This window comes from Ranitomeya variabilis, chromosome 3 (assembly GCF_051348905.1).
Source record: "Ranitomeya variabilis isolate aRanVar5 chromosome 3, aRanVar5.hap1, whole genome shotgun sequence".
NCBI classification, from domain to species: domain Eukaryota; kingdom Metazoa; phylum Chordata; class Amphibia; order Anura; family Dendrobatidae; genus Ranitomeya; species Ranitomeya variabilis.
The window spans coordinates 704,008,475-704,025,937 of NC_135234.1; the positions used below are offsets into that span (position 1 = coordinate 704,008,475).

At 41.6% G+C, this 17,463-nt stretch overlaps 1 protein-coding gene across 6 annotated transcripts in view; it reads right to left on the reverse strand.

The window, feature by feature from the left end:
- NBEA (neurobeachin) overlaps window positions 1-17,463 on the reverse strand; it is an 838,139-nt gene that overhangs the window by 548,280 nt on the left and 272,396 nt on the right. For all 6 annotated transcript variants that reach the window (XM_077298228.1, XM_077298226.1, XM_077298223.1 and 3 more), the window contains exons 14-15: window positions 5,040-5,119; window positions 3,249-3,311 (exon numbers count right to left, since the gene is read on the reverse strand). In XM_077298228.1, the coding sequence (XP_077154343.1) occupies window positions 3,249-3,311; window positions 5,040-5,119 (143 nt within the window). The remainder of the gene's footprint in view (window positions 1-3,248; window positions 3,312-5,039; window positions 5,120-17,463) is intronic.

Here is a 17,463-nt window from a genome sequence, read left to right on the forward strand (position 1 = left end):
ATCCTCACACGAGTTATACGATAGTCTGTCTCTGCCATTGGTCGAACTATAAAGCTCAGCACAAGTTGCGCTGTAACACATGCAGCCATCAGTGATAGTGCCGAGTCTACACGGTTATCACTATATTTACATAGAAATCGTATTAAATACATATAGTGTGCATTTGAACAAGCACACAGTGCCGGACAGTGAGAGCCATGATTATTAGACCTGCTATTGAAGAAGCCAAAGCTGGAGTTTGTTTTTGCAAGACTTGTAACAGCAGCTTGTCAGGTGAGAAGGCGGGAGAGGGAGGTGCGCAGTTAACTGTTGTATAGAAATAAATGGACAAGAGATAGGTCCTGAAATGTAATTACTGCGCACACTCGGACAGGGTCTGGGCAGGTACTAGTGGCCAAGCTTCATAGAAAACGGATGTTCACTATGAAAGATAAAGGCTCTCATTGCAGAAAATTGACAGCAGATAAAAATAAACAAGTCATTTGCACATTTGCTTATTTTCATGTTGGCTACTAGATAAAGAAATCTAATAACTTGAGAATATCATTTTTAAAGAGCCTTGTCACATGACGTAGGATATAAAGCCAAACCAGAAACTCCATTTGCAGTCACGTTTTTGGGTGTTTGTCTCTCATCGGCACAAGGCAGGAGTAATGGTTTGACTGTGGCAAGGCCCAATAAAGGGTCAATATAGACTGTTAGGAGATTCTGCCCTTTTCCTTTCTCAAGTAGTTATTTGTATATTAAAATTCCCAGGGAAGCATTGCGTCTAGTGATGAGCGAATATACTCGTTACTCGAGATTTCCTGCGCACGCTCGGGTGTCCTCAGAGTATTTGTTAGTGCTCGGAGATTTCGTTTTCATCGCCGCAGCTGAATGATTTACATCTGTTAGCCAGCATAAGTACATGTGGGGGTTGCCTGGTTGCTAGGGAATCCCCACATGTAATCAAGCTAAGAGATGTAAATCATTCAGCTGCGGCACTGAAAACAAAATCTCCGAGCACTAAAATATACTCGGAGGACACCCAAGCGTGCGCAGGAAATCTCAAGTAACGAGTATATTCGCTCATCACTAATTGCGTGGCCTAGAAGTCTCTCTACGCCGACTTTACCCCTTCTGTGTATTCAGAAACGATCTTTAACTTTCCGCATAAAGTTTATTTAGAAGATTGAATTGCAGTTTGGTAGAAAATCAGATTTCCGGCTGGCTCGCCAATATGAAGTGTCTGCACATTATGACAAATTCCTGATCAGATTAGGCAATCCGAGCCTTTTCATACCAGATTGAGCATAATCCGATCATTTCACTACAGTCATGTTGATTAGTGTAGCGCTGAGCATACTGTTATACCACCAGTGTAGCAGAGAGGTGAGTAAATAATGGATGACCGGTGGAGTATGATTTGGACATACGGCCACAGGAAAATCAAGCAATTCTTAAAAGATAACACGTTTTATGCAACGGTCACAATGTAAATTCACAGCACAGGCCTTCTTGATCAATACAGTTCCCTGGCTATGGTATACACCCATTTACAGTTGTTTCCCTTTCTTTACAGACATGATAACAAACAACAGCAGCGATGAGTGAATGTGCTCAGATAAGGTGTTATGGTGCATGCTCGGGAGCTAACCGAGTGTCTTCGGCGTGCTCGATTAATATATTTGAGTCCCCACGGCTGCATGTCTCATGGCTGTTCGACATCTGCGACACATGCAGGGACTGTGTGTTTGTTAGGCAATCCCTGCATGTGTTGCGGCTGTCGATCAGCCGTGAGACAAGCAGCCGTAGGGACTCAAACATATTATTCGAGCAAGCCAAAGACACTTGGTTAGCACACGAGCATGCTCATATAACACCTTATCCCAGCATGTTCACTCATCACTAGACTACAGCTTCCAGTTTGCTCTCAGCCCATTCTACAGTTGCAATTTCTAGAGACATATTACAACCTCACCAAGAAAAACCACCATTATAGAAGGTGCAGAATTGCAGTGAGTTTATCCGCTACTGACAATAACACCTTTATAGGTACATTAATCATAAAACCGGCCCTGCTGAAAGACGCACAGTTCATTTTGACTGCTCAGATTTACAGGCAACCTCAAATATATGGCTCATAAGCAGTTATCCTGCAGCATTGTAATAACGCCTCATCAAAATGTGCACAAAATACATAATTTGCTAAAACAGAGCCTAGGGCGAGACTGACAATCTGGCAAGACCTGCACTGAAATCTTTTTTTTTTTTGGCACAGAAGAAGTATTGCTCATACACCTGCCAATAAATAGTATGAAACGACCCCATCCCGCACTACATCAGTAGAAAACTATATTTACGTCTTTTAGTCTAACAAAGCAAAACAAAATAAAATGTGGGTGCACACATAATTTAACGTATTTAAGAGGCGAAACGTTACATTTTGTAATAACCCACAGCCAAATGCCATCATATAATTCAGATGGCATCAGGGGATGAATGATTGATTTTATTATCTGCAAAGAGATCACTGCATTTAGTCGCTGTGATATTGTGAAGCATTTAAAACCATTCCTAATCCTACCCCCTCCCAAAAAGCAAAAAGAACAAAAAAAAAAACATTAGTAGTGCCCTCCATAGATCCCGGCCACCCCACAACCTCTACTTCCTGGTCTTGTGTGGACACAAAAAAGCCTGCTCAGCCAATGACTGGTCAGAACAGTGACACGCCTACAGAGGGACCAGGAAGCAGAGACTGGAAGGGACCCAGGGAGCGCTGGAAATGGAGTGGTGGGGGATCTATGGAGGCGAGTATAGCTTAATTTTTTGCAACTCAGAGAATAAGATAATATTAGATTAAATAGCAGTACTGCAGTGCGCAGGCGCTGGGAAAGGTCAGAGAGGCCTGGCGCCTGCGCACTGCAGTACTTTGCGCTGCCCTCAACAGGGCAGACAAAGTACGCCTGTGCCGGAGCCGCAGCAAGAAGACAAGAAGAGGACGTCATCGTATGAAGATGGGAGGCGATGGACCCGGATCACGACGTCCATCGGACTGGACCGCAGCGGGACCGCCCCTGAGTATAATATAACCTGTTTTTCTTACCTTTCAAAATACATCAGGGGCTTATCTACAGCATTACAGAATGCTGTAGATAAGCCCCTGATGGCGGTGGACTAAGCTCATATACGATTTTTGGGGTGACAGATTCCCTTTGATACTAAACCCGCAGACAAATAAATGGGCAATGCAATAACACCGCACATACCTCGTGCATCGTCAGCAGGTAATTTAGGATGCTCTGAAGCTCATCTTCTTTGACCCCTCGATCCTTAGAGGAAAAGAAATAACAGAATTTCATACACTGTAGGCAACATTTTATGTGAGACTGAATTATTCAGACCCCTAACGTTTATCATCAGTGCAAGGAGGAAGCGGAGAAACGAGATTACCAGGCTGGGATGTATGAGCAGCGGACCCCTGCTGAGGGAATATGGCTCAATTTGAAAAAGCAAGGGATAGTTTCTATTCGTTTGTGAGCATCGTACTTGGCTTGGACAGAAATAATGATAGAGGGCCCAGCTGTAAAGTAAGGGTATGTTCATACATGGCGTTTCCGCAACTTTTATTTCACGCGTTTCTAAGATCTCATTTAAGTCTCCTCATCTTGGCATGCTAAGCATGTCACTCTCCGCAAGGAGAAACGATACTTCTTGGATAAGATCTCATTGACACAGTGCTTTCGTCTTTGCATTTATGGAGTTTCTTGGCCTTTGTTTTGTTTAAATCTGCTACATGTCAATTCTTTCAGAATTGTTTTACAGTGTTTTTCAACTATTCAAATGAAAGGGGCGAAAAACATGTAAATAAAAACAAAAGAAAAATGCGCTGTGTGAACCTACACTAAGTAATTAAAGTGAGTTTCCATTACATCTATAATGATGACCTATCCCTAAGGATATCAGTAATATCAGATCGGTCAGAGTCTGACACCTGAGAACCCCACTGATCTGCTGTACCAGCTCCGATAGCGGTCAGATGTAACTGCTCCCCCCCGGTGATTAGCGGCTGCCGACAGGCACTGCAATTCAGCTTTTTATTCAAAAATGATGCGCTAATCTGCAGTACATGGCAGTGGCCACTACACAATGTATGTAGCTGTAGTGTTCTGCCCGTTTACATGCGGGCACTGCTGGTGGTTGATCAATGGGATTTCCATGTGTCAGCCCTTCATCTGATATATCATAACCCAACCCTAAGAAAGGTCATCAATATCGGAATAGTGGAAAACCCATTTAATGGCCATGTACTCGTTCAGGATTTGATGAGAATTTCCAGAGATTCCATACCAAAATCCTCATACTGTATTTCCATTACCATTCCACCTCCAGAGAATTTGATATGGGTTTAGCAGATACAGAAAAAAAAAGTCTACAAGAAGAAAGGAAGTGTTCATTATTTTTATGGATTCCGCAGAAAATTCACAAATTATAAATAAACAACTGGGTGTTACCACTACGTTTGTCAATAGGGAGTGCGGCCATTTTATTTGTAAATTAATAATAATTTATATCCAGACATAAGGAAAAGACGTTTCACTCACAATTTGACCTTCATCAGTTTGCTGGATAAAGGAGCGCTCTTTTCACACAGCGGTGGACACCGCTCATCTCTTCAAGCAGAGCTCCTTTATCCATCAGACTGATGAAGATCAAATTGTAGACCGAGACGAGATTTCTCTTCCTTATGCCTGGATATTACTGCAAATAAAGATTAGTTATCATTTATCACATGTGAGTGCCAAGTTTTACATATATGATTAAGTCAATAGGTAGAACAGTATTTAGGGCTGTGCCGGGGTGTGAGCCACATGTTCTAGAAGATAGGTGAGCACTTCTGTTCCACACTCCGGGACATCCCACATCAATCATCCAAACCCATGGGTGTGGGTAACTGAGAAAGAGCCGAGTATATCAGTCAATGAGAAAACCGTTAGCCGTATATTATTCCTGCAGAATCGGAAAAAAAGGCCAAAGTGAACACTCAGGAAATGATTTACCTTCAGAATGAGTTGCTTCAAGAAAAGCAGCATAAATGCACGCAAGGAAATTATCTCTTTTTGTGAAGGTCTAGAACCATCTAAAATAGAAAAAAAAATGTATTAAATATTATAGGTCATCAGTTATAGCTTTTGTCTGTTTATCACAATTATGAAAGCTTCTAAGCTCTAATTTCTTAGCACTCCCTGCTTGTTCAGCAATTGCAAAAGAAAAAAAAACCTGCAATGGCAACTTATTTTCTGGTAAGTGTAACAAATTTGTAGGCTTTTATCCCAGGAGAAACTTGTTTGATAAATATTAGGGTTGGAGTCCCATCAAATAAAGATACTCCTTGCCATGGCTGATGGGCTCTCATAACTTGGCCAACAGTGCCATCATTCTATAAGTTTATTATTAATGCAATTTAGATTTCATGTCATCAATGTACACTATGTTCCAAATTATTATGCAAATAATATTTCCTCATATTTTCTCTAAATTACCTATCTGAATTGCAGTCATTGTTATTTTCCAGTCATCTACTATTCTAGTATAATTGCGATGTTTTGGAACAAACTGCCTATGAACGCAGTATCTTTTTAAAAAAAATAAACACTCAAAATGCATGTTCCAAATTATTATGCACAGCAGAGTTTTCAACCTTTTTTTTTTTATTTTGAACAAAAAAATGGTCAATTGTGAAGTTATAAGCATTATCAGCTTATTACAAAATGAAATCAAACAGTTTTCAAGTGAAAACTTTATTCTAGGTGATGTTACCTTTGCACATAGGACCCCTTGTTCGAAAGAAGCTTCTGAACTCTCTCGTCCATTGAATTTGTCCGTTTTTGGATGGTTTCTGCTTCAATTGTTTTGCATGTGGACAGAACACCCTCCCAGAGCTGTTGCTTAGATGTGAACTGCCTCCCGCCATCATAGACACTCCTTTTGAGGATGCACCGGAGGTTCTCAATGGGGTTGAGGTCAGGGGAAGATGGTGGCCACACCATAAGTTTGTCCTCTTTTATGCCCATAGCAGCCAGAGATGCAGATGTGTTTTTTTGCAGCATGAGACGGTGCATTATCATGCATGAAAATGATCTTGCTGCTGAAAGCACGGTTCTTCCTCTTGAACCATGGCAGGAAGTGTTGTTTTAGAAACTCCACATAGATTATGGAGTTCATCTTTACCCCTTCAGGGATCATAAAGGGGCCGACAATCTCTCTCCCCATGATTCCAGCCCAAAACATTACTCCACCTCCTCCTTGTTGGCGCCTTAGCCGTGTTTTCATGGGGTGTCCATCAACCAGCAATCCTCCACTCCATCTATCTGGGCCATCGAGCGTTGCACGGCACTCATCGGTGAACAAAACAGTTTGGAAGTCAGTCTTCATGTATCGTTTGGCCAACTGGAGCCGTTTCTGCTTGTGTGCAGTGGATAGAGGTGGTCGACAGGATGGCTTACGCACAGCTGCAAACCTCTGAAGGACCCTGCATCTTGTTGTTCTGGGGACGTTGGAGGCACCAGCAGCTTCAAAAACTTGTCTGCTGCTATGACAAGGCATTTTTGCAGCTGCTCTTTTAACCTTACACAATTGCCTGTTGGAAAGAGTCCTCAATTTTTCCTTATCAGCACGCACACGTGTGTGGTGGGAATCAGCTACATACTTCTTGATTGTGCGATGATCACGATGAAGTGTCTTGGCAATGTTGATTGTAGTCATGCCTTGACCTAAATACTCCACAATTTGTTGATTCTCAGCAGCCGACACATCCTTTTTCTTTCCCATTTTGGCAAAAAATGTAGGCTGCTTAAGCCCTGACACACACCACCATCAATGAGTTTAAATGACAAACAAAAAAATTCTAACCTTATCACTCCTAAACTCTTTGTGCATAATAATTTGGAACACAGTGTATGTACATCTCAGCCCTACACAGGAGGCTGATTTTCTCTTGTTTGTAGTATGTACACAGCAGGCACAGTTCTTGAGGCGGATATCAAAATAACTACCACTCCCTAAATATGCATTGCTTTACACTGTGTGCAGAATTATAAAGTAAATAAGTGAATATTTTGACCAGATCATCATTTTTATGTATATTTTCCAATGCCAAGCTGCATAACCTTGAATACTTATTGGATAAAGCAGAACAGGTGATGAGTATTTGAGTAATGAGGAGAGTGCAGCCTAACGATACAACACCCTTTACCATGGTGTGCAGAATTATTAGGCAGCTTGTTTTCCTCAGGAAAAATGGGCCAAAAAAAAAAGATTTAACTGACTAGTCAAAAATGTTTACAAATCTTACAGAGGGATGCAGGACTGTTAAAATTATTGGGGCATGATCACAGAACTATCAAACGTCTCATTGCAAATAGTCAACAGGGTCACAAACATGTGTTCAAAAATAAAGACGCACATTAACTGCCAAAGATTTGAGAAGAATGAATCATGAAGGACCATGAAGTTATTTTCCTCCAGTACTGTCATATTCCAGAACTGCAACCTCCTTGTAGAGCCCAGAAGTACCAGATGTTCAGTGCTCAGAGACATAGCCGAGGTAAGGCTGAAATCAACCACCACTGAGCAAGCACGGAAGTACAAGATGTTCAGTGCTCAAAGACATGGCCGAGGTAAGGAAGGCTGAAACCGACCACCACTAAGCAAGACACAGAAGTACAAGGTGTTCAGTGCTCAAAGACATGGCCGAGGTAAGGAAGGCTGAAACCGACCACCACTGAGCAAGACACAGAAGTACAAGGTGATCAGTGCTCAGAGACATGGCCGAGGTAAGAAGGATGAAACCGACCACCACTGAGAAAGACACATTAGTACAAGGTGTTCAGTGCTCAGAGACATGGCCGAGGTAAGGAAGACTTGAAACCGACCACCACTGAGCAAGACACAGAAGTACAAGGTGTCCAGTGCTCAGACACATGACCGAGGTAAGGAGGATGAAACCGACCACCACTGAACAAGACTCAGAAATGGCAACATCAAGACTGGGCAAGGAAAGAAAACAATCACCTCTCCGACTCCTCAATTTCCCGGACTCACAACTCCGACTCCACAGCACTGGTCACTAGTGAGCATGTACATAAAGTGCAGCACAGATTCATCTCAACTAAAAGCCGAGATCATTAGATCAGGAATAGAACAGAATTTATAGGACATTTCCCAAGTTCTTATCAAACAATATACAGCACATTCTACATTGTACTACTGTACCCAATTTATTATATATTTTAGAAGTTGGAGACTGTCCATTTTATTACGACTCCACCAAAATGGACACCAACTCAGACTCCAGAGCACAGCTTGACAGATGTGCACATGCGCCCTACCTCTGCCAGATGTCCGCAGGCATCCTACCCTTGCCAGACGTCCGCAGTTGCCCTTACCCTTTTGATGTCCGCAGGCACCCCTACCCTTACCAGATGTTCGCAGGTGCCCTACCCCTGCCCGGTTTCTGCAGCAACCTAACCCACCAAGATGTAAGAGGGCGCCCTACTCCTGCCCAATTACAGTAGGCAACCTAACCCTCCGAGATATATGTGGGTGCTCTACTCCTGCCTGATTTCTGGCATGTACATTGGTACCCTAACCCTGTGAGATGTTTTGTGGGCACTCTCCCCTTGCGAGATGTCCATGGGTACCTAACCCCGGCACAAGTCTACATGCATCACAATTACAATCAAAGTTCCAGATAACGTCCTCCCAACGGATTGTAATATAAAGTAACGCATAAATACCACCAAGAACTGTACTATAGAAGGTTTTCTCATTTTCATAAGCTAAGTCCTACAATAGCCGTATAAAACGCACAATATTGTAAACTTCTGTGTTCTTGGCTGTAGTACAATTTAATGTTATTCTCCTGGAGGTGCAACCATCTGTCCATGGAAAAGACAAAGACTTATCCATAAGATGTGTGATGCAAAACGTAAAACATTAAGAAAAAACCGTATATGTCCGATGACGGCCATCTGTCACCCACAGGCTCCCATAGATGGCTCTAACAGAAGCCTCTGACAGATGCCATACATGTGTAAAAAAAAAATAAAAAAAAAAAAGTATATATTTAAAATATACTTTTAATGCACAAAGCAAAAATGTTTGAACTGACATATAAATACATATTGTCTAACTTGAAGTGGTTGTCCAGTCTCAGTAGATTGATAACCTACATGTAGGACAGGTCATCAATATAAGATTAATGGGTGTCTGTCACTCTGTACCCCCACTGATCAGCTGTAATTTGCTCCAGCGGCTGCAGGATAGGGTAGAATAGCTCAGTCTGTACAACAGCGCCTACTCAAGAGATCTCCCAACGCCTCTATAAAGAGAAACATGCACTCTGCGGTGAGAAAGGACAGTCCAAAATGGGATGATCGGGAGGCCCCCATACACAGACCGTCGACTGTGCCCACCAATATCAGCAAGCTTGGCTGACATTGGTCTGATGGCTATGGAGGTCTCAATAGTGGCTATTTTATCCAGATTTATAAAGCTTTGCGGTGGATATTCAGCAGCTGTGCCGGCGATAATTAAAATAGCAGCGATTGCTTGGAGCCTTATTCCATGAGACCAATTTTATGGCCAATTTACCAGGACATACAAATGTCTCTACAGCAAGGCTTCCTTTATCTCCAAATCCCCCACAAATCTGCTCTAGGGAGCCTTCCTGAGGTCAGCAAAGCATTAAGCAAACAAATCTGAGAACTGGCTGGACTTGTAACAAATATGTCGGGGGAAAACGAATGCTTTCACCAGAATCAATGATCCGAGCACACCTTCAGTTAATGCGCTAGAACAAAAGGCATTTTCAGGTCTAGAAAGACAAATCAGACGCAAACAGTGACACATGCAAAAAGGAAATTACATGGTTTTATTCTAATGAAATAAAAACCTTTCTATTGAATGGGTCTTCCTGGGAAAAAACATTAATACCTGCTCATACAAGCTCTTCTTAAATGAAACCGTAAAATAAAAACGGCATATCCTACCCTACCGGACTGGCAGCGCTCCCGCAATGTCAGGGGGTGCTTACATGTCAGCGGGTGCTTATCACATGAGTGTTGAAGCCCACCAGCCGCAGCACTCACCACGTAACAATAGGCGCTCGGTGACCGACCATTCCGGGCACTTTCCCACTTATTTACACCTACGGCCACCTTCCTCTACTGTCTGTAAAATCAGAGCCGTCAATCATTAAGGAAAACAAGTGGTGGGAAGATGCATCTACCTCCTTGGTCACACCAAAGGTGCACTGCGTGCTTGTATTTGTCTTTCATGCTGACATACTCCCTATAACATACATAAATCAGTGTCCTTGGATCGGCTTTGGGAAGTGAAAGCTGCAAATCTACTTCATACATGTGGCTACATCTGTTATTGTAGCACAGTCGATCAATCAGCCAATGGGTGGGGGGCCGACCAAAGATCTCCAGGAAAGCACGGTACCTGGCCTTCTCTGGCAGTCCCATAGAAAATGGATGGAGCATTAGATGGCGTCCTCAACTGCCAATCCATTGACGTGAAAGAAGGGGCACAAGTCCACCACTTAGGGATCAGTGGGGGTTCGCAGTACTCAGGCCTCTAACAATCTAGCAGCAACATATCCTTTGAATAGGTGATAACTTGTTCCTTTTGGAATACCTCTTTAATTCAGCAAGGGTTTAAGTGTCAGGCACTCCCACCATGAACCAATAATGAGGAATAACACCATAATATACTTGAAATATAAATCTAGTAAGTTTTGTCTGTGCATAAAGTATGTTATGAGATACAGCACTGTGCAGACGTTTTAGGCAGGGGTGATAAAAATGCTACAAAGTAAGAACACTTTAAAAAAATAGAAGTGTCAATTTTCATTTTTCTCAATTACCACAAATGCAAAGTGAACGAACAAAAGAGAAATCTAAATCAAATCAATATTTTGTGTCATCACCCTCTGCCTTCAACACGGCATAAACTCTTCTAGGTACACATGTGTGAAGGTTTCAAACTCATGAGAGAGGTTATACCAAACATCTTGGAGAACCAACCACAGATCTTCAATGGATGTTGCTGAAGATCTGTGTCTGTTTCTCCAAGATCAGGGCTCTGTAGATGCCATATCATCACTTCTAGAACTCATTTGCTTTTTTCGGAACATAGTTCTCTATGACATGGTCTATGCTTGGGGCAGTTTTCTTGCGGCAGAATAATTCTGGAGCCAATCCGATGCCTCCCTGATGGTATTACATGGTGGGTAAGTATCTGCTTGTATTTCTCGGCATTTACTATATCCTTAATCCTGAGCAAAACCACAACTCCTTGTGTTGAAATGCAGTCCCAAGCTTACGGGGACCCTCCACCATGCTTCATTGATGCTGCAGACTCATTGTATCGCTGTCCAGCCGGTTACAAACTGCCTTCTTGACTCATCACCTGCTGCAATTTTCCTGCACACCAGTTGCTATGTTTTGGCGCATAGTGGAATCACTAGCTTTGTATCCATGTAGAATGTATATGGTATTTCAGCTCATCCATGAAGACCACTTCTGACCAGACTTCTCTCAACAGTAGATGGGTGTAGCTTGGTCCCACAAGTTGCTGCCAGCTCTGAGCTGATGGCACTGCTGGACATTTTCCTTTCTTCACAGGGAAGAAAGAATGTGTCTTTCCTCTGCTGCACCAAGTTTCCTTAGCCAACCACTGTCCACAGCCCTCAAAGCTGACCATTTCTTTAGTCCTTAATGCTGAGAAATACAGGCATATACTTATCAATCATGCTAAATCATCAGGGAGGTAGTCTGATTGGCCCTAAATTTATTCAGCAGCAGAATAGTGACCCTTGGACCAAAACCAATGTCATTAAGAATTACGGTATTTTTAGAATAAAGTAGTACATGGAGTCCTGGAAGTGATGATATGGCCCCCACAGTGCCCTGATCTCAACATCATTGAGTTTGTCTGAGATTTCATGATGACACATATTTTAGCAAGCTTACTTCCACACAAGACCTATGATTAGTGCTCCAAGATGTTTGGAACAACCTGCTCGCAGAGCTCCTAGAAAATCTGTATAACTGTAGCTAGAAGAACTGATTATTTGATGTTATTTTCAAGGTAAAAGGCACTCACAGAAAATATTGAATATTGATGTGATTTAGATTTATTGTTTGTTCATTCACTTTTCATTTTGTTAATTGGTAAAAATAAACTATTAACACTTCTACTTTTGAAAGCATTCTTACACACCACTGCATCTTGGTTCTATAAACAGATTATTGTTGACCATTATTACCATTGCTCCCTACAAGTAACGCTCAGGCACGGTTTTATTGGGTAAGTCTTGAGCTCTGATCTGAAAGATGGATAAAATGGTGCAGCAGTACAATTACAGCTGCACTGTCCACGCCATTCCCACCCTGCACTCATCTGTATGATCTATTCAAGGAAGCATCTAGCAGCTAATCTATCATTGGGCTGCATTATACCTAGACTACCAGGGGAACATATTAACATCTCACTACCCTAGGCCACCAGGCATACTAACAAGAATAACTTTATTGCACTAGACCACCAGGGATATGGAAATTAATCCTAGACCATTATCCTAGACCAGTAAGGATTTTTATATACACTCACTGCCCTACACCACTGGTAATATTAAAGAAGCACTTCGGTCAAAGTTATTATCCTCTTAATATGCTGCAATCATATTATACAGCACTTTGTACTTACAATTGCTCATTTTGCCTTTCTACCCAGCTAATTGTTCTCTTTTCTCTGCTCTATGTAGAAACAGGAAGTCTCTTTTCCTTGCAAGAGTCAACTCCTGACCCATCTGCTCCCTCTTCCGCCTGCCAGGGACTTTTGCAGTGATGACAGGGAAAATAGACCTCCTGTTTCTACATGGAGCTTAGAAGGATTCAGCTAGTCAGTTTTTAATCACATGATGTCATAGACCTAATGGAAGAGAGAAGAATTAGCTGGATAGAAAGGCAAAATGAGCAATTGTAAGTGCACAGTGCTGTATAATATGATGACTGCAATATATTAAGAGGATAAACATTTTGATGGAAGGAGGAGGAGGATGAGTGCTTCGTCAACAAAATTCATTGCACTGTGCTAGACCAGCAGATTTAATGTCAATACCGTGTCACTGGCTTCACTCACTAGGGATGCAGAAATTAAGCACTATCTGCCATAGACCACCAGGGTCGCTGGTATTAATCCCTCGCTGCCCTGGACCACCAAATAACAACCTTCACTTTTTTACACTTGGATGCTCATTAATATTTTTTGCCTGGATGCGATGTGGTCTTGTGTATCGGGCTGTTTTATACCAGGGCACTTTAATGTTTACTTGATGCTGTTCCGTATAACTTGGCTTAGAGAGAACAGCGCACAAGTCTCTCGATAGCGATAAAGGCTTAGAGGGATCATTGGTTTTTACAACTCCTGTTAGGGTTGTCACGCTTCCGGAAAATCTTCAAGTAACCATACAGCTGCAGAGTATCGGACTGGGGAGCCAAGGGCCCACCAGTAACATCAACTCCAGAGCCAAACTTTTCAGCTACATGAAAATATGACTTTATCTGCATTCATAATTTTCTAGAGCAATAAACTGGGGTGAATAAGATACAACCTTTGTCTGCACATAGTGAATCATGTGTATTGTGCCAAGTACGAGGGTGGTGGCCCACACCTGCACAGGGGCCCACCGGAGGATTTTCCTGGTCTGCTGTGGGCCAGTCCGAGCCTGCAGCTGCATCACCAAACCTACTATTAAAGGACCGTACGTGTCAGCAGTCGTGTCCTTTCCACAACTATCTTTCTACGGAAACTGGGGTCCTGGCTTATTCATGTGAATGTCTGACATAGATTACTACATTTTTCCATGCAATGCGGCCTTAAAAGGAATTCTATTACCGGACCACCCTGCCCGAAGTGATTACCTCTGATTATTGAGGATGGTTGTGTTTAACCTTCAAGTGACAACCCTTCATACAACTACAGGAGGGCAGGTACTTAAATCCATGGTCTAACAGTAAGAAGTATTCAAACATAAAAAGTATATAAAAAAGCATTAAAATATTTACACAATAAAATACAATGCAGTACCTAAGGAAGCTTTCTCCAGAATTCTTTAAGAAATAAGCTGCCATACAATTACTATGACAAGCAGCAAATGGGAAAAACAGGACAATATCCTGCGGTGAGATTTAAATAAAAGCTGAACATAAAAATGCAAATTATGATAAAATATTCCCACAGCACGAACAATCGGGGACACATCCTATGAATGTAATTACCGCATTGCCAAAATTTATGAGAAGAAAAAATTGAATTCTGAGAGAAGTGAGCAAGAATCAGATGAGCGGGCCGTTAAAAATTACAACATTGTCCCAATAAACCTACAAACGCAGGCAGCAAGGAGGGAACAAAGTACTGAATTGATATTCACTGACAATAGCTCGGCTGGGTGCGAGTGCGCCCCTGCTTACATTATTTGTATGTGCAGCCCTGGAATATCCATTGTGTTGTAAGGAGAAATGATTTGCTCGTTTAGCTACATATATGAGGATGGCAGACATGGATCCAGTTATTAAAAAAAGCATTCATCCAAATCCTGCAAGTGGATAAAGGTAAAGTGATCACATCCATCTGCTTAAAAGGAATCTGTAACCAGGTTTTTTACATTTAATCTAAGAGCAAAATAATGTAGAGGTAGAGACCCTGATTCCAGCGACATGTCACTGTGCTTGCTGTAGTTTTGATAATCTTCTGCTGATAAAACTGTGATTTTATCACTAGAAGACTAGTAAACCGGCTGCCATGTAGTCCTTCATATCCATGAGCTTTGTATAGCCTCACCCCGCTGACTGGCAGCTTTCTGTGTAAACTGCCAATCAGTGGTGTGGGTGGGATTATACAGGGCTCAGCATTCAGAAAACTGGTAGATGTATAGCAGATCATACTATGATTTTATTAAAACAGCTATCAGCCCAGTAAGTGATACATCACTGGAATCAGGATCTCTGCCTCTCCAACATGCTGCTCTCCGATAGGGTAGCAAAAACCTGGTCGCAGATTCATTTTAAAAGCCTGCGTGTGAAGCTAGCTGCATGAATGAGGACTGACCCAAAATAAAAATCCAAGAAATAGACTACCATGGGAAACATGAATATTCTGTATTTTTTATGCCTGTTTATATAGCATTATTAATTCCACTGCGTTTTACAGACATTATCGGCACTGCCCCTATTGGGGCTCACAATCTAGATTCCCTAACACTATGTCTTTGGAGTGTGGGAGGAAGCGCACACAAACTCAAGGAGAACACACAGACTCCTTGCAGATGTTATCCGTGGTGGGATTGGAAATTATGTTGTTAATTAAAAGAAAATAAAAAAATATAATATATATTAATTTAAATATCATAAGTTCTTTTTGCATAAAAGACAGAAACCATTAAAGAGGCCAAATAATGTATATGAGATACAGCGAGTGCCAACATCACCGAGACAGGAAACTATAGTGGCATCTGTTCATATGATCTATCAATTTAAAGGAAATCTATTCCAAGGATTCCACTGTCCTGTTTGAGCTCAGCATACAAGAGATAAGTGTCAAGAGACTTATGACTTTAGGACTTTTCACACTGGCCACTGATTCATTTTTAGACTTATATTTTAGGACTTTTTTACTCTGTTTAAGGAAATAACATGTGTACATAGCCACGATGATCAGACCCTAACACTACCTTTTGCATGTAAGTGTCTAAAGAGTGTGTGCAAAGGTCACTACGACTTGTGGAGGAGCAGGGTCAGCTGTGACCACCTATTATGATCGGTGGATCCTGTTTTGTCAGCAGTGTATTGAACTGTTATCCATTATTGTGATTCTGTCTTTACAGATAACAAAACTCATGTAAACTCTTCCTGAAAAGACAGGAAGTAAGAGTATGAAAAAGCCTGAGTGGCCAATGTGAAAATTGCAAGATTACGAATTTTATTTTTATTAATCTCTCAATATGAAAATGTAAAAAAAATTGGCACATTTAAAAACAAAAAGATACATGTAGCCCAAAAATCTGATTTTAAAAAATAGGTCATTTTCTGATGATAGCTTTCCTTTTAAAGTTGTCTGAACTCGACCTTTAGGTGGAATCAACCATCTGATACAGGGCTCTTCAGGTTCTCATACCTTGACAGATAAAAATGGATCAGTTTAAAAGGAAATCTGTCAGCAGGTTTTGCTATGTAATCTGAGGACACAATGATGTAGGTGCTGAGACACTGGTTTCAGTAAGTGTCACGTATTAGGCTGTGTGCTGTTTTTTCAATACAATGAGAGTTTTATCAGCAGGAGATTATCACTGCTGGACTAGGAGCCCACATACCTCCTGGTCCAACTGTGGCCCCAGCACTGACTAGCAACTTACTGTCAATATACACAGTAAGCTACGGTGTGGGCGAGGGCAGCTTTCAGAGCTCTGCTACTTGCTACATCTAAAAACTCTGATTGTATCACAACTGCTGCACCCAGTAAGCTAAGTGATACATCACTGGAATCAGGGTCTTTTTCTCTACAATAGATGAAGTCGAAAAAAAAACGATGCTAAATACCCCTTAAATTCCCACGAGGGATAGGCAGCTTCCGGAATGGTCTAGCAGACACTTTCTGCCCTCTCTCCATTGAAAACACATGAATGCTTGCAAAAGCTGTGTGTTCACGTTTACGGGGGAGTTTTGAGAAGCATTCTGCCGACAGCAAGCTCAGGTGTATGGGGGCCTCAACACAAGCAGAAAGCCCATTATTGTCATTGACTATTATACAAAGTAAAAGTCAATGACTACTCAAAACAATTCAGGCAGAAGTTTTTCATGTCAAAGTAGTTGCTGCATTACATCTTTAAAGCTGTCAATAAAGATAAAAGATCCTGGAGAACATCCCACGCTTTCGTTTAAAAAAATAAAAATCATGAGACAAATCTTCACTTTCTACATTTTTTTTATTCGTTATATTCGTTTTTATATTTCTGTAGGAGGAAAAGCACACAGCACAAGACATTTTTGATTTTTTGATTATCACTGCTTTTAAAAGGTGGCCCGGTATCCCCCGAGCATTGGGAAACAATGTACTAGGTTTATCTCAAAGAAACAACAGCATGTAAGGCAAGACACTAAAAACTGAACAGATGGCGCTGCTAGAAGACTGTGGAAAAAAGACATGGCAGCCTCCACTGGAAAAGATGCAAAATAATTAAAGGGGGTCTTCCAAGTTTAGTGATTGAGTTCTAAAGCAGAAATGACAGCCACATAAGACACGACTATCATCTATAGAGTTCAGAATTTTCAAGGTCCATATATTCACAGCCCTTCTGGAAACTACAGTAGTCATCGTAGTAGTAAACAACTAGCCCAAATCAATCTATACAAGCCA